Source organism: Hesperophylax consimilis, chromosome 8 (assembly GCF_061612785.1).
Source record: "Hesperophylax consimilis isolate HC1 chromosome 8, BYU_Hcon_1.0, whole genome shotgun sequence".
Taxonomy (NCBI): domain Eukaryota; kingdom Metazoa; phylum Arthropoda; class Insecta; order Trichoptera; family Limnephilidae; genus Hesperophylax; species Hesperophylax consimilis.
In genome coordinates, this window is record NC_142843.1 from 15943575 (window position 1) to 15971102 (window position 27528).

Below are 27528 nucleotides of genomic sequence, written 5' to 3' on the forward strand. Positions count from 1 at the left end.
TACTATCAGGTATTGCCAGTCCCTTATGGCTTGTCCACACGGTGCCAGTATTTAGTGGAGTCTAGTTGTAACTAAAGCACTGTCCAAACTTGCAATTAGCAAGTTGATGTCCAGGATGCGCGTCCCTACGTGGACAGTATTCCTCACCTGCACTAAAGGGTGCGCGTGTCGGCGGGGCTATTAAATAGAATAAATCTTATTCCAGTCAACTAAACTGCTACATACTAATTACTTATAACTAAAGCCCTCTGTCAATACGTACGAATTCTACTAAGCGTTTTAGTTACCACTAACTACTCTACTAAATGTTGTGTTCCAGAATGTGGACAAGCCATTGTGAGTTTAATAAGGACGGGTTGTTTCAGAGAATTGGAACAATTCATCAAATTTCACAGTTAATTTTCAAGGTCTGTGAATGTTCTATTGAAGTTCTATCATTATTTCAGTTCTGTGAAGATACTGGCCCATGTTGATATAATAACAGAACTTCAATAGGACTTTCACAGAACTTGAAAATTAACTTAAACAACCCGTCCTTAGTCTGCGCGGACTTTTTCATTCAAATTTTTTTTTTCTGAAAGCTTATCATTTTGTGATGTCATTATTTATTAGAATAATACACAAAATAACTTTGTTTACACCACTTTATATATATATATATATATAACCTCTACATGTTTCATTAACAATGTTCACATCATCAGGAGCAAGTATATACTAAAGTTAAAAATTAAATATAGATTACAATTGAACAGTGGAAGAAGTTTCCCTATGATGGGAAACCACCATTCAGGATCACCTTTGCTTTAAATGGCTTTAGCTAAATTTAGTCACCAGATATGAATAGTAGGATATTTAACAGTAGGATTCTCCACTTCCTTCAGTCTCAACCTGTTCTCAGAGTGGTAGATACTCACCGCATCGTCCTGGTGAAAGAACACCATTCAAAATGGAAAAGTTGCTTCAAACGGCTTGATTGGTACCTGGAGTTGAATAGACAGGTACTTCCCCTGCCCCCGATTCCTCATCTCCTTTCCCTCCCCACTCCCTACAGTCTCTCCTAATTCGGGCTGCCATAGTCCCCTGGTTCTGGTCGGTTAGCAACTAATGTGCAAGCACCTACCGCGTGAAAAATATGTTTATAAAAAAAAAATCTATTTGCAATTCAATAAATATGTACAAATAAATGTTTTGAAACAAGCGCCGTAGCTGCCATATTAGTCGATGATCATTATTTGGGAGGCTAGGCTGGTTAGTTGCCGAAAGCAACTAAAATCTACAATTAGTAAAATTATACTCCCCTTTCATTGAGATAAAACTTTAGGAACACGCTATATATATTGTGTGCGATGCGTTGATGTCTCCAACACGGTCATCTACGCGTCGGTGTCTCCTGCGACGTTCGACCGAAATGACGCGTTTGTTTTTGCTTTAAAAATAACACGTTTACTATTGATTTCAATTAAGAAAGTTGTTCTAACACTGAAATCGCCAGCATAATATTACTAATGATTTAAAAGTTTGGAATTGGATTCGCATTGTGAATTGTGACGTAACGCTTTATTTATGTCGGCGTAATATTTTCGCGACGCAAGAATTAATTACCTATTAATATTCACCAAAATTGGAATGGAATTACTTTTGTGAGGTTGTTTTACGAAATTCGCAAAACACTTCATATTATCTAAAAATGAATATTTTGTTAGGGGCACCACGACATTGAACCCAAGAATGTAATTTCTTCGTCTTAATGTAACTACCTCCATGTTTAATAATATTTAACCACGTAATGCTCAAATCTTCAAAATCATTTGCGGCCCATTTGCCCCATATTATTTGTCCATGAATGGAATTCTCCTCCTTTCTTCATGTTCTAGTCGTCCACGGGCGGGAAAATATGTCTGTATAATTAATAATCCATTATTATTATCGACATTATCTGAAGTACTAGGGTCAGTTACAAAGTTTCAAGAAAAATGTGATTTTCAGCTTTTCTGTGAAATTTTGAAATGTACATATTTGAACATTAATAATAATAATACATCGTATATACCTACTAATAGTACCTCAATAATAATACATCGTATATACCTACTAATAGTACCTCATTTGAAGAACAAAACAAAGATTTCGGGAGCATGGTATATACCTACTAATAGTACCTCATGCTCCCGAAATCTTTGTTTTGTTCTTCAAATAGTGATATTTTGAATTTTGGTTCTGGATTAAATGGTTTCTTTGGGTTTATTGTGAATAATTATCATCATCTAAAAGTCTAAATGAAGATATTATAGGATGTAGGTACGGGTACCAGGTACCAGCTACCGACAAAGCGACACATATGAATATTTCATAACTTGATGTTCCTTTTTAAAAATCATAGTAAGATCTTAGAAAAACAATTTTAAAATCAATTGACGAATGGAAACTTCACTTTCCTCATTGAAATCGGTAGGCGACAAATAATGTAAGTAGGTACCTATTTCAAACAAAGTGACTGATTTTTTTTTCAATTTCTATACAAATATACTAACAAAATAACACACCTATACAAATATGGGTGTATTATTTGTATCGTATTATTCACGAGACTTTGTAGTTGCCCCAAATGAATTAAATAAACTACTTATTCACACTCATATACAAATACATACACTCACACAATGCCTGTAATGTGATAATTAAGTCTGAAAAAACTTCTCCAAACTTTGTAGTTGCCCCAACTGAATTAAATAAACTTACATCACACGATGTAACAGTTATTCTCTAATAGCAGGTTGTCATAATCTCATACGATGCAGGTCACCCTAACAGACAGCGGACTGACTTCGGAAACAAACACCGGAGATCCCAAATAATTTCCAAATTCCTCGGTCACTTTCACTCTTGACTCTGATTTCTTTTCCTGAGGCCACTTGACTGGCGCGAACCGCTCGGCACTCTGTCCTCAGTCGCCCCGTGGCCCAGGTGCGTGACATAACGTACAACGAACATTTGACAATACTTCGTAACACCTCGTACAGCAGGTTTGAAGAAGATCCTGTGCCAGTTTACTTTCAGTGTTTCTCGTGATAATTATTTTATTGTGGCTATCAATCCTACCATGGGGTCCAGCGATGAAGCTGTGTTCAATAATAATGATTTTCCCTACGAAATTAAATTCGTTGATAAGAAAATAAACGATCAACTTCTGAAGGATTTTACCGGTATGTAAACAAATACGTCATAAGATAAAAGAAAGAATATATTTTTGTGGTTTTGGGTCAAAAATGTGTGCTTTTGTGATTTCTCAGGAGAGCGTCGAACTCTTAATAATTATTCATTGTCCCTGTAAATCTAAAATAAAAGGTTTTAGTGTTTTGCTTACTCTCATCAATTTTAGACCCTTACATTATATACTTAAAAGAATTCATAATCTGCTCTTTTATATCTATTTCATTAGACTAATTTCATTACTTTAGGGAAAAAACACCTTTGGCATAGCTTGGCTTTAAAATGCAAACCCAATTTCTACCGATTTATAAAAAGTTTCTCGATAACTTTTTTATTTATTTGTTTTTACACTGTAACGTTGTCCGAAACGTTGGCTAAAGGAGTTAGCGCAACACGGCATAACACCCCAAAAACATATTAGAAAAATACTTTTGGCCGTGAAAATCTTAAATCATATTTTTCTCATATAAATTAAGTTTTTAAGTTCCAAAAAAAAAATGTTATTTTTGAAGATAATATGCCGAAATGTTAACTATATGAAATTCTCTCGATGGAAAAAAATCGTAAAGTAAGCTCCAAAAATAATTAAAAACACGTTTTTAATAATTTAATACGTTATGGACATGAAAAAATGCGCAGTGTATCTTTAAATGCAAATAAAGCATTTGTCGAGAGATTTTTGCTCCATTTCAAACGAGTCGTGTTTCATTAAATATGTTCACCATTTTCCCTTAATTATTATCTTTTTTTTTAATATTGGCGCGCTCTCTCTAACATTCGTATTTACAAATCTCCCTTTCAAGCCATTTTGAACGCTTACTACGGGGCCTTAATCAAAGTAATCACGTAAAATTTTCAATTAAATAACATTCCACAGACATCCTTTAGTGCGGCGTTAAAATCCATGTTCCATCAATCATATTTAATTTATACATAAATATCGATCAAAAATCACCAATGGGATATTTTCACATACTATTAAACCTTTAAAAATGTATCGAAGATTAGTTCATTTTTCTCATTCTGATCATCGTACTAAAAATGTGTAAATTTAAAATTTTCATTCATAACTATTTATTTGAAAAGCGATAAAACCGCACATTCCTAAAAGGCTCCAAATGGCTACAACGTCTTTATGACGTAGAAAACGCCAATGTCTGGTAAGAAGGTTGTCATCAACGTCGCCCGGTGTGAAGCAAGAAGCAACGCCGCTGAATTTACGAATAAAAACGAACATGTCGTTTTGGCGGCAAATCGAGAATGGCACATTTTAAACCGTTATACAAAATATATTCGTCGGCATAAAAATACATAACGTACCAAACCTGTGCCAGTTTTGGAAACAAAAATGTTTTTTAATGGTTGATATTTTAGTGTTAATTCTATCTTTTTGAAAATTGAACACGAAAATGTAATTCACAGAACTATTTGAAGAACATTTTATACGGCTGCTAAATCGAGGTATTGGTTTCTCGTGAGAAATTTATTAGTTTCCAATTAAAATTAATAATAATGATTTATTCTAAATTTCACCCTGGTGGGTGTAAGGTAAATAGTTTTACAAGACTTAAAAACGAAAAAGACGTCCTTAAAAACGAGGTGGTTAGCCTCATAACACAATCTCAAGTTGGATGTCTGTCAATAAACTTAAACTAAATCCGACAAAGACAGAATTTATGTGGATAGCTTCCCCTGGAAGGCAAGTTCTCCTTGACTTCAGTCCAATCCGTATTCAGGATACAGATATAATCCCTTCTGCAGAAATAAAATTTCTGGGTTTCACTATGGACAATAGCCTTTCTCTTGAATCGCAAATTTCAAAAGCTGTGAGTTCTGGTTTGTTCCATCTAAGGCGCCATATAAATGCCATGTTATTATTATTATTATTAAACACCAAAGAAGATAGAATCAACAACTCTCAATGAAAATATGAAAGAGACAAAGATGCGCCAAATAAAAGGTAACAGTCGCGACAGGGACTCGAACCGTTGAACTATTGCCAACTCATTACATTCCGACATTTTTATCAATCTCATGCTTCCATTTTTAATTAAGTAGGTACCTAATAACTTTATCTTCTTTCATATTTTCATTGAGAGTAGCTTCTTCCGTTATTTAATTATTTCAATGAGGTTTATAAGCGTCAATAAGTTAATCTTATTAAGTTAAAGGTACCTACATATCAATTTTCATTTCCATTAAATTATGTTCTGATCATGAAATTTTTTATCTATTAGGTACCTAGGTAAATTAATAATCAAATCATTGTGACATTGGAGTGAAGATTTATAATTCAGATCACTTCAAGAGATTTTCTAGTAGGTACCTACCTACTCTATTATTTATTAAAATACTACAAGAAAACCAGTTGTTTAAGTAAATATTTGCAATTAGATGATTAAAGAACTCTACCACTCAATTGCCTTATTGGGAATTGGGTTGGCTTCCATAATAAGTAATTCGTCATGTTGAGTGTGCGCCGAAACCTCAATTTCAATTACCAACTCCTTTCTGGGACCCCCTTGGGAATATTATGTTGAGTTACGTTAAAATCTCGAATGACGGTTTGTCGTCAGTGCAGTTTTGACCGTGTTTTACTCGTCTGTTAAGACACAATTGTAAATTAAAATTAAAATTTCCTTATTTATGTACGACCTTCAACGTTGAGTGTGGGTTTTACATACACGCAGACATATTAATAAATAAATACTCCATAATCATGTGGGTTTCTGCCAGCCTTTGTGCTTTGTGTAGATACTAATATCTGTACTTAATGGTACAAAATGTAAATTTTAAATCAACATAGGTAACATAGCCAACTACAAAAAATATTATTACCTACATAGATCAACTCACAATACATTGATGTGATTTGGTTTTTCACATTATATTTCAGTGCCCGCAAACGAATAATAGGGCTGATAGATTACGCTGTACGCATCATGGCTTGGCCTATTTCAGCATATCGCTCGCGATACATTCTCATTTGTAGTGTAAGGCGATCGATATGCTGAAATAGGGTAAGCCATGATGCGTATAGCGTAATGTGTAGCCTGCCTAACTGATTTCCACTTTTGGGGTTGAACTACTGAAATGTGAATGATCTGTACGCACCTAAGGTAGGTACCTACCCGATGGGCGATAGGTGTCAAGTAGTTCTTATTCAGTTTTAATTTTGACCTGTGGTTACTTGGCATCTCAGCATTATTAAGTTTTTGTTGCATTTGATAAGCCCACATGCCAAATTATAGCAAATTTACAAAGCATGAACGTTTTCAGCGTTATCAGTAATCACTTTTTGGAGCGTTTATCGTGGAGTCATTTAGATGGATACCTGCTAGTTTATTTAATTTATTATTTAACTAGCTGACGTGCAGAGATGTGCTTTATTTCAAATAAATCCATTTCAAATGGAAATGCAAAAATGCAAAATTGGTATTTTCCATTTTGCATTTTAAATGCTTTTCTAAAAACCATTTTGCATTTTGCATTTTGCATTTTAAATGCTTTTCTCAATGCATTTTCCATTTTAAATGCTTTTTTGCAACATTCTTCCTACTATCTCCACTCATCTTTTTTTCATAAGCCCCAAATATCAGTCGGCCCCCAACCTCGCTACGAGAGATAATTTCCATTTCTCAAGTTGCTCCCTGGTAGGAGCCCTGGCAATTGAGTGATACCATTACAAAAAATACTGATTTGAATATTGAACATGGGGCCATGACGCTGTAATATTAAATGTTAGATAGCAGTTTCTATGTTTTTTCGTTGGCAACATTAGTCCCGCGCAATTTTTTTGTGGTTTCATAATCCGTAGTGGTGGTGTTTTTGGATTTACCATCATATAATATGTTTGTTCTACATTGATGTCCATTATTAAATTACAAAATTGTTTAAAAATTCTATAATTATTTTGATTGTTTGACCTGAGAAACCATTTTGCATTTTCAATGCATTTTGAAAATAGGTATTTTGCATTTTGCATTTGAAATGCTTTTCTAAAAACCATTTTGCATTTTCAAATGGAAAAGTTTTGACCCATTTCCATTTTGCATTTCAAATGGTTTTGGGTACCCATTTTGCACATCTCTGCTGACGTGTAACCGGCGTTGTTCGACTTTTCTATAATTTCTATAAATATGATATGCATGTATAAACCTTCTAAGAAATTCTCTAAATGAAAGTGAAAACCCCATTATAATCCGTCGTGTAGTTTGGAAGAACTAAGCGCACAAACAGACAGACGCGGATAGCGACTTTGTTTTATACTCATTAGAGACTATTATTTAATTTATCTATTTTAATAAACTTCTAAAATGGGTGCTGTTATGTCGTACCTACCGCCGCGTTTCATTAGGAAATGGGTGCTGGAACGTCGTACCTACCGCCGCGTTTCATTACAAAATGGGTGCTGGAACGTCGTACCTACCGCCGCGTTTCATTACAAAATGGGTGCTGGAACGTCGTACCTACCGCCGCGTTTCATTACAAAATGGGTGCTGGAACGTCGTACCTACCGCCGCGTTTCATTACAAAATGGGTGCTGGAACGTCGTACCTACCGCCGCGTTTCATTACAAAATGGATGCTGGAACGTCGTACCTACCGCCGCGTTTCATTACAAAATGGATGCTGGAACGTCGTACCTACCGCCGCGTTTCATTACAAAATGGGTGCTGGAACGTCGTACCTACCGCCGCGTTTCATTAGGAAATGGGTGCTGGAACGTCGTACCTACCGCCGCGTTTCATTACAAAATGGGTGCTGGAACGTCGTACCTACCGCCGCGTTTCATTACAAAATGGGTGCTGGAACGTCGTACCTACCGCCGCGTTTCATTACAAAATGGGTGCTGGAACGTCGTACCTACCGCCGCGTTTCATTACAAAATGGGTGCTGGAACGTCGTACCTACCGCCGCGTTTCATTACAAAATGGATGCTGGAACGTCGTACCTACCGCCGCGTTTCATTACAAAATGGATGCTGGAACGTCGTACCTACCGCCGCGTTTCATTACAAAATGGGTGCTGGAACGTCGTACCTACCGCCGCGTTTCATTACAAAATGGATGCTGGAACGTCGTACCTACCGCCGCGTTTCATTACAAAATGGGTGCTGGAACGTCGTACCTACCGCCGCGTTCCATTGCAAAATGGGTGCTTGAACGTCGTACCTACCGCCGCGTTTCATTACAAAATGGGTGCTGGAACGTCGTATAGGTAACGCAACGAAAGAAGGAAGCAATAAAAATGCTTAGAATTGATGTATTGGTCTATCTGTGTGAACGTCAAGCGCCGCCCACTAACGCGATAAGGCTCTCTGTCTTGCTTACGCTCACTTATTGTAACTAGTTAGAAGAGAGGCAAGTTTTAACAATACCGTTACGGGGTATACTTACGGGGTGTCCTATTCATTCAGTTCGTAATTTGATTTAAACATACGTGCACCTACATATCGCAAGTGAAAAAATTACCAATTTTTGAATTTGAAATAATAAATAGTTTTCATCATTTTTAATTCGAATTAGTAGATTTACAGAGTGTTTTTAAAGTGTGCAAGTGAATATTTATTACGACATCATGGAGTCCTGTTACAAAACGGGACGTGGCAAATCACTGAATGGACAAAGTCGTGAAATTTTATTCCGCGTGTTTAATTATTTTATGCATAATATAAAAAACGGTGGTCAATTTTTAAGCATGACTGACTTATATGATTTGACGTCTAAGGCAACTGGAGTATCGCAGACTAGTATTCGACGTATCGTAACTGGAGTGGCAAAGGAAGCAGAAACACAACCGTCATCATACTTCTAGGAAATATATCAAATTAATATTAAACATGCTTTGTAAAATAAATATTTCTGGTCAGAATAATAATTATTCCCCGAAAAACAATTAGGTATAAATTCCAATTGCCGTAATTTCCGTGAATTAGGGTCATTATCGATGGAAGTTTGTTATGTACAGCATTCTTACATAAATGACTAAGAATTGTTAGCAATACCATTGTCTTTTTTAAGAATACCTACCCATTTGAATTCAATCCTGAAAATTATCACATTAGTTTAGAAAAAAAAATGATAAACTTCAATATTTCAATAACGATGTCGTAAAACAAAATAAGTTTTATGTGACCGACTTCAACACGCTTTGGCTTAGAGTTCTCAATTGTGAAATAATCATCAATTGTTTTTTTTTTCAATCTTAAATCGAAACACGCTGTATGTAAGTTTTGCATCTGTGTGAGTACTGTGATGAAGCCAACTTAACTTGCGAGACCTATACCTAATGCTGAGATGCCGAATAACCACAGTTCAAAATGAAAACTGAATAAAAACTAATTGATACCTATCGCCCATCGGGTAGGTACCTACCTTAGGTGTGAACAGATCATTCAAATTTCAGTAGTTCAACCCCAAAAATCTACAAATAAACTTGAGAAATTAAATGCACAATCATTGCACATCAATGAAATTCTCTACTATTTTAAGGTGTGGGTAGGAGGTAGGTATAAATCAAACCAATGGAAAAAAACTTCTAAAATGGGTGCTGTAACGTCGTACCTACCGCCGCGTTCCATCTATAACTATTAATCTAGGTAGTAGGTAGGTACTTAAAAAAATATTATTATCATTTCAACATGCAATGAATCTTACTTCTGAATCGAATTCAAATTCGGTTTTTGGTATCAATTATTAAAAGTTCCACATCAATATGTTTTAAGACTCGATCTACCCTCTTCGATGTCTGTCCTGTAGGTACTGGCCATACAACTTTTATAACACAGTGGAAATCAGTTAAGTAGGCGACACATTACGCTATACGCATCATGGCTTACCCTATTTCAGCATATCGATCGCCATACACAGCAAATGTGAATGTATCGCGAGCGATATGTTGAAATAGGCCAAGCCATGATCCGTACAGCGTAATCTATCAGCCCCATTATTCGTTTACGGGCACTGAAATATAATGTGAAAAACCAAATCACACCAATGTATTGTGAGTTGATCTATGTAGGTAATAATATGTTTTGTAGTTTGCTATGTTGTTACCTATGTTGTATAAAATTATTTTCAAATGAATAATAATCGCGCTATTTTTAAAATAATTAAAACATGATGTCCACTTCCACTAATAAAAATCCTCGTGCGAATATTTTGCTTACATAAACCGTTGTTGTTAGTAGAATATGATTATCACTTTCACTCGGCATTGCTACATAATACGACGAATTGCTAAATTATTTCGCATTCAATTTATGTTTAAAGAAGTAAAAAGCGACCGTTTCGACATTCGACAGTTGGGTGTTAGGTAGGTACCGATCAAACTTACGTCATTTGATTTTGAACATATTTTTAATTTTACATTATCGCTCAGCAATATGAATATGCATAATTACCTAGTATTATATTGTTTACATCAGCCATAGTGCAAAACTTTTTCTTTTAATGAGTCTCATTCATGAATATTCAATTAAAAAAATAATTTTAATACTGACAGAAAAATATATTTTTGATGTACTTATCTATGAGTTTGTTATCTACAAATCACACAGCGGATTGAGAAGGAACTAAAGAACGAATTATTTTTTAAAATTCAATAATTTTTTGGTATGCAAAATATCTACGGTGGGGACCCCTAACTGCAAAGATAGTTAGGTCCAGGAGGTATAACTTCGATAGAAAATTGGAACCGAAATATTGTGACGTCATATGATTGTCTAAGTAAATCCACTAATGAAAAACTCTGAAAATCTATGGAATAAACTTTCAAAGTTTTTCATTGGTGTATAATTGTGATGTTCTACCCTTCAGGGTAGTCAGCCGTGGACTTCTTGCCACAGACTTCCAACACTCCTTGGATGGAAGATACCTCTTTCAGTAATAAATAGGTTAGGTACTTGTTATTAACTGGTTTATTAAGAATATCGCGTGTACAATATAACCGCGTTGGTCAACCTTTATCGGAACTAGCTAGATTCGATCTCCAGAGGGATTCCAAATGAAACCTAACCTGAAGCTGAGACGCCCTCTGTCGTCGGAGGCTAAAACTAAGAGCACTGCCATCTGTGTCTAAAAGCCCGAAGCTTTATACACAACATCTTCCCCCTGTTAACTAGAAACCTGTCTACGATATTTCATTGTTACAGTATTATTTTTAAAATCACGAATCTATACAATCGCTAACAGATGTCACTAAAATCAATATTATTAAAATCAAGAACTAAATATTTGAAAATATATCATTACACACAAAATTAAATAATTCATTAAGCACTGACTCTACTCCAAAAAGATGTTGACTCTATAAGTAGCTGATTCTTTCCCTGGAGGTCATTTCAAAGACGTCTGGGACGAAGTCGTCCCGCCCATGGTGCTAGTTCATTTTGTGGTGGGCTTCTGTTTCTCCCTGGAGACCTGAAATCAAGAGAACTCCGGTTAAAATCTCTCAAAAGGAGTGACGTGTCAACCTCATCTGCCCAGCATTTCGTCATATCAGACGCGAAAGGTTCACTCTCTGCCTCTTCCTCTCTATGCTGCGGACATCCTCTCAGTTGATCAATATGCCTTTTCCACGACATCTGTGTCCCCACAATTTTAATAATATACAGTTTTTTTCCCAGTCTTTTTTCAACAATTCCTTTTGCCCAAGAACATTTATTCACTTGTCTGAAGTCTCTCGCTAAACACTTCTGACCTATCTGAAAACTTCTACAAACAACCCCACCGAAATTCGCTAAATTCTCTGTCGAGGTTGCTACGTTTCCTTCAAAACTTTTAGGTAAAAGGCTACTAAAGGTTGATTTTAATCTCCTACCAAACATTAGCACTGAGGGTTCAATTCCAGTTGTGGAATGTGGAATATTTCTATAATCACTTAAAAATTCATATAATCTATCTTTATAATTTGACTTAAAAACGTTATTAACAAGAATTTTCTTTAAAAAATTCTTCACTGTTTTTACCGAGTTTTCTGCCTGTCCATTGCTTTGGGGATGACGCACTGGCGTTGTTAAAAACTCAATATTATTATACTCTAAGAAATCTTTGAACTCCTGACTAGTAAAAACGGTTCCATTATCAGTTACAATACAGTCCGGGTACCCAAAATTTGAAAAAATTCTCTTCAACTCATTAATCGTATGACTTGAGTCTGCTTTCGGTATTTCCACGCAATCTACCCATTTTGAGAAAGCGTCGCAAATAACTAAAAACATTTTCCCCGAAATTGGCCCACAATAATCCAGATGCAGCCTCTTCCATGCTGATCCTGAATTAGGCCAGACTGATAAATGACTCTTAGGTGGTAAAGGCCTAACTGCTGCACAATCTTTGCAACTTTGAACGATTTTCTCTAAGTCCTTGTTCATTGACGGCCACCAAAAATAACCTTTGGCTAATCCCTTCATTTTTACAATGCCCAAATGCGATCTGTGTAACAAATCTAAAACTATATTCTGAAGCGAACTTGGAATTATAATTCTATGTTGCCAAAACAAACAATCATTTTCAATAGATAATTCATTCCTTTTCATCCAGAATTTCCATAAAAAACTATCGCGATTTACCCACTTGGGCCACCCTCTACGAAGATGCCCTAAAATTCCTTGAATTTCTGGGTCTGAACCTGTCGCTGCGACTATACGCTTTACATCTAAGTGTTCACACTTTTCTATATAGCCTATGAAATCGGAACCTAGATCGTCTACCGATTTTTCCTCTGAGTTTTCCAACGGCAAACGCGATAAATAATCCGCATGATTATTAGCTGATTTGACGTACTCAATTTTGTATGAGAACCCTGCCAAGATGATCCCATAACGTTGCAACCGATTAGCTGCTAACACCGGTATATGTTTATTTTCTCCTAAAATCCTCATTAGTGGCATATTGTCTACACATAATGTAAATTCTCTTCCATATAAATAGCGAAAAAACTTGTTTAACCCAAAAACAATAGCCAAAGCTTCCAAATCTAGGATGCTGTATTTTTTTTCCGCACCTGTTAAACTTCTAGACGCAAATTCAATTGGTCTCAACGATCCATCCGCGAAACTATGGAACAAGGAAGCTCCGAGCCCCGAGCTACTTGCATCAATATATAGCTTAATAGGTAAATTAGGAAAGTAATTCGTTAGTATCCTATTACTACTCATTAGGCATTTAATCTTGTCCACAGCGTCTGAACACCTCTGATCGAACTCAAACCTCGTATTTTTCTTTAAGAGATTATGTAACGGTTCGCAGATTGAAGACATATTCGGAATGAAATTCCTATAAAAATTAAAAAATCCTAATAAACTTTTTAATTGTTGAACATCTGCTGGATACGGTGCTTTTTTAATAGCTTCTAATTTGTCACTTTGAGGTTGAATACCCTTTTCCGAAATTACGTATCCTAAAAAATCAATTGTTTTAACAAAAAATTCACATTTCTCCGTATTGACGCATAAACCACATTCTCTTAAGCGATTACACACCGCGCGAATATTATTCTCGAGATCCCGCTCATTGATCCCTGAAATTATAATGTCATCTAAATAAAATGCCACGCCTTTTAAATCTTGCAAACAACTTGCTATAGTTCTCGCAAAAATTGCCGGTGCTGATTTAAAACCGAAGACCAGCCTATTAAACTGGAATAATCCCAAATGCGTATTAATGCATGTAAATCTTTTACAATGTTCCTCCAATTATTCTAACTGACAGTATGCTTGTTTTAGATCCAGTTTCGCAAATAATTTACCTGAACTTATCTTATGAATAACCTCTTCTATCTTGGGTAATGGATATTTTTCCAAATTCGTAATCAGATTAAGACTTCTTTTGAAGTCAGCGCAAACCCTAATGTTACCGTTCTTCTTTACGACAGGTACTATCGGTGATGCAAAATTGCTACTCGTTACCGGTGATATTATCCCGTCTTTTACCATAGACTTTAATTCCGCCTCAATTTTTTCTTTAATTGAAAAGGGAACCGGCCTTGCATTAAAAAAAATTGGACTCGCATCTTTATTAACCTTAAAAGACACCTTAAATTTATTAAATTTACCCAGCTTTTCAGTAAAAACATCCGGAAATTCACGAATAAAATTATCCTTATATTCCTCTTCAGGGTCCACCGAATTAATTGTATTTTGTACTGAAGCGATTTCTAACCCAAAAATATCCATGAAATCTCTACCTACAATTAGATCTGAACCTCCCGCAACAATTATAAATGTAACATTATTGTTTTTATTTTTGAACTTCACCTCAAAAATAACTTTGCCAATAACTTTCAAAGGATTCCCTGCGTACCCAGTAATGATACGGTTATCCGCCAATAATTTTAATGAACCAAAATGACGCTTAAAGATTTCTTCCTGCATTACACTTAACGAAGATCCCGAATCGACCATCGCTCTAAAATGCTTGTCGTTAATTATAATGTCTGCTGTGAACGGTTTTATTGAAGCTATCATATGATTATTACAACAAAAATCCTCAACAATTGGATTTACACTATTTGAAAAGTTATTATTCACACAATATTTTTGCAGATGACCTACTTCATTGCATTTGTAGCATCTCGCATTGCGAAATTTGCATGAATTAGTACAATGACCCGTTTTCTTGCAAATTCGGCACTGGGTTTTCGCACCCGATGGTACTGTATACGTCGGTTTGTTTACAGATGAACTCGCGGCAAACTTTTGTTTATTGCCCTTAGAAAAATGCCTACTGCTAGTATTCTTACTGATGATGTTAACCTCTGATTTAACTGAATTATTTGGAACGTCTAAAACTGACATACTATTAGCTATTTCCTCTAGTTCGCTAAGTGACAATTTCAGCCCTTCCAAGTAAATCTTGTCTTTAATGCGACCCGGTAATAATCCAATGGCAAACATATCTACTAAATTTTTCTCCAACCTAGCTTCAAACTCACAATAAGTTGACAAAGACCGTAATCTAACCCCAAAATCTTTAATGGATTCGCCCGCCTCTTGTCTTGCTGAAAAAAATACTTCGCGTTCTTTGAATACTGAACGCTTTTTACTACAATGTTTTTCAAGAAGTGCCCATAATTTATCAAACGATACGTCCGTAACACTAAGTGGAAAACACAAATTTATCAACAAAGAGAGTGTATCCGGCTCCAAAAGATTTAACAGAAACGCCCTTTTTTTATCCGCGTTAATCTCATCATTTATAACGAAAAACTGTTCTAGACGAAGCTTAAACACGAACCAATCTCCCTCGAGATGATTAAAACTCGGAATTCTTCCCGATTCCATATCTACACGAAGCACAGACCACAATAAAAACACACAAGAAAAAAAACAAAACCCGGAACAATAACCTCCAACAAAAAAAAACAACTACTTAACTCAGGAACTCTTCTCTCCGCCGCCAATCTTCCAGAAATTCCTTCAAAAGTTGTTATTATCCACCGCTCGCCTTGGCAATAGATAGATGCTGCAAACACCGCACGTCCTGGCAATGTTTTATTGTTCCAAATTAGCTCCACCGCTCGCCTTGGCAATGGATTATTTTCCTTTGTTAAAATGGTCCTCTGGTAAATTGCCTCTTAATTCCTAGAACAGAAATCGTCGATCCTAGGCCTCCACGGCCCTGGATAACCAATCTTGTCTCCCTTCTCCACGAAGGAAAACACAATTGGAAGTCACCCCGTGACTTAGCCCTCACGTTCCCGGTTGACAAAATTTTGCTGCCGTGTGACAACAAAAAAAAATTCTCCAGTTATCCTTCGACTGCGCCAGCTGTGATGTTCTACCCTTCAGGGTAGTCAGCCGTGGACTTCTTGCCACAGACTTCCAACACTCCTTGGATGGAAGATACCTCTTTCAGTAATAAATAGGTTACTTGTTATTAACTGGTTTATTAAGAATATCGCGTGTACAATATAACCGCGTTGGTCAACCTTTATCGGAACTAGCTAGATTCGATCTCCAGAGGGATTCCAAATGAAACCTAACCTGAAGCTGAGACGCCCTCTGTCGTCGGAGGCTAAAACTAAGAGCACTGCCATCTGTGTCTAAAAGCCCGAAGCTTTATACACAACAATAATATAATAAGTAGGCTCCGAATGAGAATTGTGCTGTTTATATATTGGCATTTCTATAGTTTTTTAGGACCAATTTGTTTCATACAAAAAGCCCGAAGATATCGATGTAGTGAGTTGTTTATTTATGGTTATGTGTTACTGTATATCTGTGGATATTGTGGTTTTCTGTGCAAAAAAATACTTCTTTCGTTTGTTAGGCACATAGTTCCTCTCTATACCGGCAGCACAGAAATAAATGTGTAAATCTAGATAAAAGGCTTGTAAATCTTTATATTTTAGTAGCAAATTATTTTACATTTCAGGAGAAAAAACAGGATTCGTTCAAGTCGGCGAAGAAAAGTGGTTTCTGCCCAGTAAATACGTGGAAGCATCCAAATACTTCTACAATTTCACCGTCAGACCTGATGATGTTTGGGTGGTGACATATCCAAGATCAGGTACACATAACAATAATAATAATAAAATTATGAGAAAAAATTACTTGCAGTCATCCGAAAAGCAAGTGTTGTGATCGACAAGATTAAAAATACAAGTAATTTCAAATAGAATAAGAGGTAAGGTGGTTGCAAGCGGTATATTCGGGTCCAACTTTTTTTTCAATGTTTAAATGAAAAATGTTATTTCAATAAAATACAATAAATGAATGACTGATATTTCCAGGAACGACATGGACCCAGGAGCTAGTATGGCTGATAGCAAATGACTTGGATTATGCAGCCGCTGCGGAAACTTCACTAAATCAACGGTTCCCATTTTTTGAGTGAGTTACTAAAAATTAAATATAAATAATAAGAATAAATAAGTGCAATGAATAAATAATGTTTTTTCAGTCATGTTAATCAGAAGTTATTTAGTTTCCATATTAAAAGATTTTTTTTAGTTTCTATGGCAAAATTTGTAAGTGTAAAGCATAATAACAAAAATTTGTTGGTGTAATGCATAATAACAATAAATTTGTAGGTATAAAGCATAATAACAAAAAAATGTAGGTATAAAGCATAGAAACAAAATAAATTATAGGTATAAAGCTTAATAACCAAAAAAATTGTTGGTATAAAGCATAATAACAATAAATGTTTAGGTATAAAGTAGAATAACAAAAAAATTGTAGGTTTAAAGCATAATAAATTAATAAATAATAAAATTCGAATTCGAGGGTTTCCTGTTCTGAGACAGCCTGTAGTTTTTGTTTGTATTTAGTTTCTAGTTGTCTTCATAAAGTTTGCAAGTTCATTATCTCGCTATTCTCTCAGCCATGTTTTTCATTTTTAAATATTTTAATATCCGTTATTTTTTATTTGATTTGGTTGAGCATTTTTACATAGTTTTGTAGAATGAAATTGAAATTTCTCTGTCCAAAAGATGTATTCAAACTGAGAAAAATAATTAAATTTTGGCTTATTGCGCTGATTGAGTTCCTACCTATTTACGTTGGGCAGTGGAGTCCCTATTCAGATTCAATTTGGGAGGCGGGTGTGGGTACCGCCGCCCCGGGAACCATTTATTGGCTAACCAACAACTCTGCCATAGGTCACCCCAAGTGGTTCTCTACGTTTGGCGACTTAGCAGGGATGCCCGGGTGACACCTGGACACACTGACCCCCCGATTACTACCTACCGCTCATACCTTTTCCTTCCCAGAACTTTCACCCCTTCCTTTCCTAAAAAAAACCCTCCACACAGCTTTCCCAAAGATGACATAGCCCTCGAGGGAAATTGATTTTCCCCAGGGCGTCGTAGTAATAGTTCAAATAAAACATTTTTAATGAAGTTTTGGAACATTGAAAACATGAAAGTTTTAAAATATTTCATCTGTTAAAGTCCTAACTAAATTCGTATTTCAAAAAAAATTGCACCACCCAATGACTAAAGAAAATACCGTAATTCTCTATTCAATGCTTCACCATTCAGTGCTGAGTGCATCAGTTTAATTTCAATTTTAAGTTTGCGACAGCAATGGATAAATAATATAATTTTAATTCTATTGTGTTCATAATAAAATGGTTACACGTAAATTTAGTTTTTATTTCACGGGAAAGATCAACTGTCCCAACATGTCGGATATGCAAAATTGCAAATTGGTAACATTGTACTATTGTAGTATTGCACCATGCTACGGTTGTTTTATGTGTTGTCAGTTGCCATCATATGAAATATTTATTTATTTATTTATAAAATTTAGACACGAAAATTATAAATACCTACTTTGAAATTATACTTTAAACAACCCGTTAAAGGCTTTTACATATACTCATAAACAGTTCAGTAGATAATGAGTATGACTGATAAAAACACATTTAAACATGTTATGTACCCATTACACTACTCGTCAATCAAATATTTGTTTTTTTACGAATAATATTGCTTATTTTATGATTCTTTCAGTGGCTTTATTATTAAGAGTTATAGAAAATAATTTATTGCTTTATTGTTGAATTAATGACCCCCTCATCCTAATAAAGTCCTGTTGGTGAGATAAATTATTTTTAATGAAATAAAAACAATATTTTTTGTTTAAAACCACGAATTTTTATTAATTTTTAAGACCGACCGGTTTCGCTACACTCGAGCATCGTCAGGGTACAAAATTAAACTAATCAATAATACAAAATGTGTCATTATATATACATACAGAGGGAGATAGAAAGTAAAACCAAAATGAAACAACAATATATTAAAAGAAAACAATTAGTGTATATAAATATTATAATAATAGAGAATAGGCATTAATAATTGTAAGGTGATTAAGGGATACTGGGAATTTTACAGTTTACAGGGAATATTCCCAGTATTGGGCTTTTTGACAAATCTAATTGATTATTCAGAATTAAACTTTTGGTTTTAATGGCTTTCTTAATTTCTAGTGCTTCTAGGTTATTCAATTTGTTACTATGGTCTTTTCTATGGAGAATCTTAGCACCGGTGCTTTTATTGAAGGTATGATCTTTTTCAATAAGATGATTGGCAAACTCTGAAAAGCCATTGCTATTTAGGCATCTAAGATGTTCTTTAATCCTAATGTTGACATTGCGCGTTGTCTTCCCGATATAAAACGCTGGACAATTGTTACAATTTAATTTATAAATTCCTGCATGACTAAGTGTTTCATCTTTATCTTCAGAATTGACTAAAAATTTACGTAAATTGTTTTTTTTTTTTTTTTTAATATTTACTCCACACAGGAGGCCCTGAAGAAAATAATTTCCCTCAGGGCCTATGTCATCTTTGGGGATGCTGTGTGGAGGGTCTTTTTGTGGAGAGGAAGGAGTGAACATGGGTCTTGAAGAGTCCCATGTTGTAGGAGGGAGGAAACACAGAGGCCGGCAGTTCGTTCCACAGCCGAGCTGTTGAACTTAAGAACGAATCGTAGAAGCGACCCGTTCTCATGTGACAAGTGTCAACTGTGTACAAATGTTGGGCGCGCGTTTGGCGTGTATCCCGACTACGCACCGGTGCCGAAGGGATCAATGACGCTAGTTCCTCAGAGCATCTTCCATTGTAATACCGATAGAACAAGGACAGCATACCTACCTGACGCCTGTGTTCTAAAGATTGCAGTCCGTTTGTTAAGATTGGGGAATCTATCAAACGGACCGCCCGTTTCTGCACAGAGTCAAGGGTTTTTTTCAGGTATTTTGGGGCTCCAGGACCAGAGATGGCTGCCAAATTCGACAGTAGGGCGCACTTGCGATTTGTACAGGGTGAGCAGTTGTGTACTATTAAAGTATCTGCGGGCCCTGTACAGTACGCCCAGCTTCTGAGAGGCCAACTTTACTCTGGCTTCGATGGAGCCCCCGTACCTGAGCTGGTCACTTATAGTTAAACCAAGCATATCAATGGAAGGCCTGTTCGGAAGATTGCTTCCGTTGAAGGAGACTAGATTATCATTTGGATCCCTTTTAGACGTAATCAGACAGGATTGGGTCTTTGAAACATTAAATTCGACGAGATTATTTTTACCCCAGGAGGAAATACTCTCGAGATAACCGTCCATTCTCTGCTTCAAAGCCCTCCGAGCCGTTGGAGTTTGTGTGCCCTTTGGGGGCTTATCGAACAAAAAGCTATCATGAACTGTACTGTCATCCGCGTAACAATGAATCGGTGCACATGTCAAAAGGTCATTGATGTGCAACAAAAACAAAGTCGGAGACAGAACCGATCCCTGTGGGACGCCAGCATTGGAGTGCGAGGAAGAGGTGAAACCGTCAGCAACCGCCTGAATCGACCTATCCCTTAAAAAGTCAGCAATCCACGTACACAGGGATGCGGGAAGTCCGTAAGAATGCAATTTGTTGACAAGTCCTCGGTGCCAGACCCGGTCAAAGGCCTTGGATATGTCTAGTGCGACCGTTTGGGTCTCACCGTGACGTTCCAGGCACCGCCCCCAAACATGCGTCACATACGCGAGAAGATCACCGCACGAGCGGTTCCGCCGGAATCCGTATTGACGGTCGTTGATAATTTTGTTCTTCTCGAGGTATGTGAGCAGTTTGTCGTTGATCACACGTTCCATCACTTTGGACAGAACTGATGTGATCGCTATGGGGCGGTAGTTGGCCGGGTTGGAGCGGTCACCTTTCTTGGGAATAGGGTGAATTACCGCTTTTTTCCAACCAGAGGGCACAGTGCCACACTTCAGGGACATTTTGAAGAGCTTTGTCAAAACTGGAACTATTTCCGCAGCACACCTCTGCAATACCAGGGCAGGTATTCCATCAGGTCCACTAGCTTTGTTAAAATCGAGCCCCCGTATGACGTGGAGTACATCCCGATGCCGGATCCTCAGCTTTTTCATATAGAAGCCGCAGTGAGGAACCGACGGCGGAACAGCACCCCCGTCGTCGAGGGTCGAGTTTTCCGCAAACATTTTCCCTAATAGGTTAGCCTTTTCGGTGGCGGTGTTTGCTAGTGAGCCGTCAGGTCTGGTAAGAGGTGGCAAACTGGGTTTGCAAAAATTTCGACCTATTGAGCCCGCAAGCGACCAGAATACTCTGCTGCCATGCGGGCAGGCAGCCAGCTTTTTGCTGATCTGCAGGTCGTGTTCGAATTTTGACCTATTAATGATTCTCTTGCATTCCTTTGCCGATTTGTTGTATGCTGATCTGCTTTCGGGCGTTCGAGATGTGTTGTAGGCTCGGTAAGCCGCGTTTTTTCGTCGAACTGCTTCGGAGCATTGTCGACTGAACCACGGCTTTGAGCCCACACAAGTTTCTTTAGTAGTCGATTGTATGAAGCCATCCATCGCCGATTTGATGTCTTCACCAATCTCCTGGGCACATCTTGAAGGGTCCGAAGTCCGAAAACAAACAGCTGACCACGGAAAAGCGTTGAAATGGGCCCGCATACCGAACCAGTCTGCTGACCTATAGTGCCACACTTTTCTCCTCAGTCTCTCATTGGTTGGTCTGAGGCTAACGGGGATTGATGTCGTCACTAGGCAGTGGTCAGATGATCCCAGAGGCGCTGTGACGTCAATCTTATAACCGTGTGGCACAGTAGTTAAGAATAGGTTTAACAGATTGGAGCGGTGAGTCTGGACATCAGGAACCCTTGTAGGCTCCTGAACTAATTGCTCTAATCCGTAGCAAATGGCAAAGGATTCCGCCTGTCGGCCAGCCGAGTCCGTTGGGCCTGAGAACTTCAACCATGGTTCGTTATGAACATTGAAGTCCCCCAGAACAACAAACTCGGCCGAAGGGTAGCGGGGCAAGAGATCATCAATAGTATCGCTCAAATGTTTGAAGAGCTCGGAAGTGTCTGATTCTCTATGGTTCGGTGAGTTGTTGGTATAAAACGCCGGTTTGACTTCAGAAGGAAGGTTAACTATACTGCAGGAAGAAAAATTATTGATGAATAGAATACGGCGCCATTGGAAAGGAAGATTATTATTATTAATATTATGTGGACTCGCGTATGTATATATAATGACACATTTTGAGTTATTAATTAGTTTAATTTTGTACCCTGACGATGCTCGAGTGTAGCGAAACCGGTCGGTCTTAAAAATTAATAAAAATTCGTGGTTTTAAACAAAAAATATTGTTTTTATTTCATTAAAATGTTAAACCACAAAGTGATTGCTTTCTACGAAAATATAAATTATTTTTATTACAGGTTCAGTATTTTCGTGCATGAAGAAACCAAAAAGGAGTTCTTAGCTGACAATGCACACGATCCAGCTAAGCAAGCCTTGGTGGAAGCAGTCAGCAGCCCGGTGTGGGAGGTGAAGATTACATAAATTATTTATAGTTTTTTTTAGGTTATTATTATAACTATGCACGGAAAAACAGTATTTGTTTTCTTTATCCATGAATTCATTACCGAAGTTTGGGAAATAGAGACTGCAGGGGGATTAGATACGTATTCCATACCTTATTTTCAAAGTAGTAGAAACTGAATATAAGTCGGCTATTCTACTATCAGTAATTTATTTTTAGTTTATTGCAATATTTATATTTACATATGGTAACACTGACCAATAGTCCTGGCAGCAGTGACATCACTTCATTTATTTTTAGGGAAGGGATAAAAGCACAAAAATTGGGGAATATTTGATTTTGTCGACGAAATTGGGCAAATTTCGAATATTAAAGGGAATTTTTCATATATTCAGAGAACGTCAATTTTTTTTTCCGAAACTTCCATCCGAAATACGATGGACGATATCAGAGGACACGAAAAAATAATATTGTTGGGAATCATCCTTCAGAATTCCATTTTGAAAAAACTTGCGGGGAGTTATTATTCTGAGAAAAATTCTCTCCCCCGCCCCCCCTCATGTATTCGAAAAAATATTGTGGGGAATCCAGTACAGACCGAGCAATACTAAACACAAATCCTTTCTGAAATCTAGTTCTAGAAATTCAGAGAAATAAAAATTTTGGGCATACCATCACTACCTGGCAGCCAGATCCTCGTGGTGAAAGGTTTAGTAAGTGGTTTATTTATGTCCTCGAGGCAAGAGGGTGAGTGGTATATTTTTGCAAGAAGTACAAAAAAAAAAATTATGAATCAAGCGATTGACGATGCTTATGTATGTAGTATACAGTATATGAGTGAATAGAAATTCCCTATTCACTGACCTTTTGTCTCTAATCACCCCTTTCTCGTCTATAAATCAACCCCCTCGTCAATATTCACCCCAAAGTTGGGTAAATAGAGACACGACAAAGACTTCTTAATACAGTCAAAACCATTTTTCATGGAATCTGCTAGAAGGACATTAGAAACAAATATGTAGGTACAGAATCCATGCAAATGAACTGTGTAAAAGTATCAAACCTATTTATTATTTATTATTCACAAACTATTTCTCCAAAACGACGGGTACTGGTGTTATGTCTCTCCCGGAAAGAAATTAATTTTGATCGTTTGAGATCGACGAAATAAGCTATAAATTTTACGTCATTTTAAAATATAGGTACCTACCTAGATACTATTTCTTGTAATTGATTATTTATTCTTTCAGCTTTTGGATAAAGCAGAGTCACCGAGGTTTATAAAAACACATCTTCCATTCTCATTATTACCACCAACAGTGCTTACTTCAGGATGCAAGGTAAATTATTACAGCAGTAGCAAGATAACATGGAGACTCAAAAAGAAGAGGTAAACAATGGCTTATAAAAGAACATTTTTTATAGGTAGTTTATGTGGCGAGGAACCCCAAAGATGTCGCCGTATCATTCTACCACCTCAACAGACTGATCAGGACGCAGGGATACCTGGGAGACTTTCCTAAGTATTGGAATTATTTCCAGAATAACCTCCGTAAGTATATCCGTACTTGTTACTAAGATCGACACACGCCGAGGCGAGTGATCTGTTCTCTCTTGTACCACGCATTTGTGGCTTATGCTGCATATAAACAGGAGAAAACCCGTGAGCCGTACCACGAATTATCGGAAAGGAACCAAGCAACCGCAAGCGGCGTTTCGCGCCATTTGCGCTAATATTATAAATTAGTGTTCCTAAACGAATCTATTACAGATGCATTGTTTTGAAATACTAATTTATAAGTTAAGTCATTAATTAATCTATGTTCCGATCATTTTAATATTGATTGTTTTCTTATGTCTATGGTTGACAGTTGATAATCATGATTTACACATTTCCTTGTGATTCCCATTCTGAAGGAATTTATTTTGAATTATTTCAATCATGAGTTAATGAATAGCATAACTTGTTACCCACACTGTTGAGTTGTGCTCAATTTGACTCGAAATTAATTCTCGTAAAATAAAAGGTACATATTTTATGTTTTGAATATACATAGTAATAGACAAAACAATTCAGCTCATCGCCGATTCATTCTTTGTTGTTCCCTTGGTCAGTATTATAGTTATTACTTTCCGATTAAAGTCTCCCAACTTGGTATTTCAGATCCATGGACACCTTACTGGTCTCACATAAAAGAGGGGTGGAATTTCAAAGAACACCCAAATGTGCTGTTTATGTTTTACGAGGAAATGAATAAGGTATGTACATTTTCAAATTCTTTGCAAAATTTCCATTAACATTGTATGGATATACGATTAGTTGTATCTCTTAATTATATCAGTAAGTACCTACACCGGATACATCGGACACCTGATTCTACAATTAACATAACTCCAGAGCCGCGAGTATTGCACGAGTGAGATACCAGGCGTAAATATTGTTTTTCCTCTTCAAGTTCTTGTGCTTCCTGGAGGAATGAATTCATAAATATTCATTTATTGAGGGGTGCTTGGCACCACATTAATATTTTTTTTTTAATTTTCATACCTCTATAAAAAGTTTGTGCTCCTGGTATATTTTGTACCAATTTAGCTACTAGATTGAAAGAAATAATTTTAAAAGAAATAACTACTTCAGCAATATGTGCTTCTGGTGTATTTTGTAACGATTTCTAGTAGTGATTTTTTAAAATATTAAACATATTATTACTTCAGACTGCTGGTTAAATATATTTTGGTTCCATGATAACTCATCAAAACGACATTTCGACCACCGCAACACGGGCATGTGCCTAGCTTGGTGGTCTTAGTAATTGTAAAAACCAAAAAAACACTGAAAAAAGGAAAATTTAAAAAAAAACACCTTTAAAAATGGATGAAATCTGTAATGTAAACCTTGAAGACCTAACCTATTTAAGGCGATGCACTACGTAGTAATGCAAAATCATGTGTTTTTGGTTTGAAAACTTGGTCGCCTAGAAATGTTTCAGATGCTTTAATTAAATACTGCGAGTAGAATAAATTTTGGCCTTTGAAGTAATCGAGTATTTTTTAGAAATCTTTTTATAAGCCCAGAAAAAAATAATGTATAAGGCCTATGAAAACTGCTTTAAAGTTCAAAATCTCCTACTTACGAACCCATTTTCGGTTATGATTTTATTGTATAATGTGGCAAATTAAGTTATTTATAAAATGATCGGAAAAAAATTATATGTTTATGCCTGAACATCCACAAAATAATATAAAAGGCTCTTTTTGGCCATGTTTTTTTTTTTGCACAAATCAAAACAGGCGGATGGTGTTAAACGGGAATTTAAACCTTATCGCCATCTACGTAATGGGTGTTATTGATAGCGGCTCGATTTAAAATATTACATGACGGAGTGCACCGCCTAACCGAGTTTTTGTTTTAATGTTTTTCATGAAATTTTAAAGGTGTGTTGAATTGTCATTTTGATGAATCATCTGGTAACCATATATTTTGTACTTATTTACACCAAGTGAAAGGTGAATTGAATCCTATAATTTCTATACCCGCTATATCCGATTTTTTGACAAAATGATCTGAGTATGACATCTTGTTCACATTTTTGCGAGCAACAAGAGGAGCCTAAAATTGAGTTTCAAAACCCTCCTTATCACTACCAAAAACCATGTTAAAACTGCGAGTGAGAAACCAAATCCGCTATATCATACAGAAAGTTACTATCAAAACCCGCTATATCGGATTCAACGAATCACAAGCAGTTATTTTGCCAAAATACAATATGGCCGCCGCTCTGACGCCACGCTCGTGTGTCAAAATGATCTACGCGTGAGTTTCTAAACCCGCCATGTCGGCTCAGTTGACTTTCAAAATCACGAAGTGAGTATCAAAATCCGCTATATCCATTTTATTTATCGAAATTACTTAATTATTGCTAGACATACATAGAAAAATAAATGCTTTTCGAAATTTTATTACTCCAATTTATTATATAAAAAATTGTAATGCATTTATTTATGTACACTAGAGATGTGACAGTTTTTTGCGGTTTTCTCCAAATCAATGAAAGTTGATATAGCGGGTATAGAAATTACACGACTCAATTATTAAGGAAAAATATTACCTACTCATCATATTGTACTCCTGGTAAAAAATGCTAAAATTAAATAAAAATTAACATCCACTGCATACCTAGGTTGAGAATCGCCGTATTAGAAGTTATTTGAGAATGAATATATGTATTTTCCTAATTCACAGAACATGACCTCAACCATCAATAAGGTGGGGAAATTCTTCAATAAGTCATACAACGATGAACAAGTAGCGAAGCTGATGGACCACTTGAGCATAGAGAACTTCAGAAAAAATCCTTCCGTCAACTTCGATGTGCTGAAAGATCTGGGTATCCTCAAAACAGGAGAGCAAGCCTTTATCAGGAAAGGTACAGCGATGAAATCATATTATTAATAATATTATAATGTTAATTCTATAATTTTGGTCTCTGTGGCAAAATGATGACCTCCTGAGTTAGTGACCAGATCTGAGTAGCCAGATACTTACAAACCTGTATCATTTCTTCTGCTACACCTTTTAAACAATTTACCGATGGGGATTGGGGTTGCCGTAGTTCCATTAGTTCTGGGCAGAACTATTGTGATATCAAATAAAAACCACTAATAGTTTGACATATTTATTTAAAGGTAAAAATGGAGGATGGACCGAGGAGTTCACTAAAGAGTTGAGTGATCAAGCAGACAGGTGGATAGCGGAAAATCTCAAACAAACTGACATCAAATTCCCATCAATATAAAAACTTTTATTTTTAAGTAAAGTTAATTATTTAGACATTCCATGCAGTTCCAAATATGTATACTACTTACAAAATGTGTATAATCTCAAATTTAAAACACAGCAGCATTTAAAATTCTGCTGTCTATAATATTTCACAGTGAAATATTTTAACAATATTGAATAATTAACTGCTTTGATAATAAGACAAAAAACAGTGGCTGACAGCTTCCATTTTGGGGACCCC

At 36.3% G+C, this 27528-nt stretch overlaps 1 protein-coding gene across 1 annotated transcript; it reads left to right on the forward strand.

Moving 5' to 3' along the window:
- Positions 1-3036: 3036 nt before the first annotated feature.
- Positions 3037-27506, forward strand: St4 (Sulfotransferase 4). The gene is made up of 9 exons (XM_089634949.1): positions 3037-3206; positions 16592-16726; positions 16950-17049; positions 22404-22512; positions 23758-23847; positions 23933-24059; positions 24672-24766; positions 26751-26934; positions 27194-27506. Exons 1-9 carry the CDS (start codon positions 3104-3106, stop codon positions 27301-27303), a joined length of 1053 nt encoding a protein of 350 aa, XP_089491075.1. The 5' UTR covers positions 3037-3103; the 3' UTR covers positions 27304-27506.
- Positions 27507-27528: the final 22 nt, after the last annotated feature.

Bases quoted from the DNA above. Each gene is read 5' to 3' on its own strand.
- St4 (XM_089634949.1), top strand. From the start codon at position 3,104: ATGGGGTCCAGCGATGAAGCTGTGTTCAATAATAATGATTTTCCCTAC. The intron at 24,060-24,671 runs GTAAGTATATCC...TTGGTATTTCAG, and splicing joins TTATTTCCAGAATAACCTCC to ATCCATGGACACCTTACTGG. The intron at 26,935-27,193 runs GTACAGCGATGA...ATTTATTTAAAG, and splicing joins GCAAGCCTTTATCAGGAAAG to GTAAAAATGGAGGATGGACC.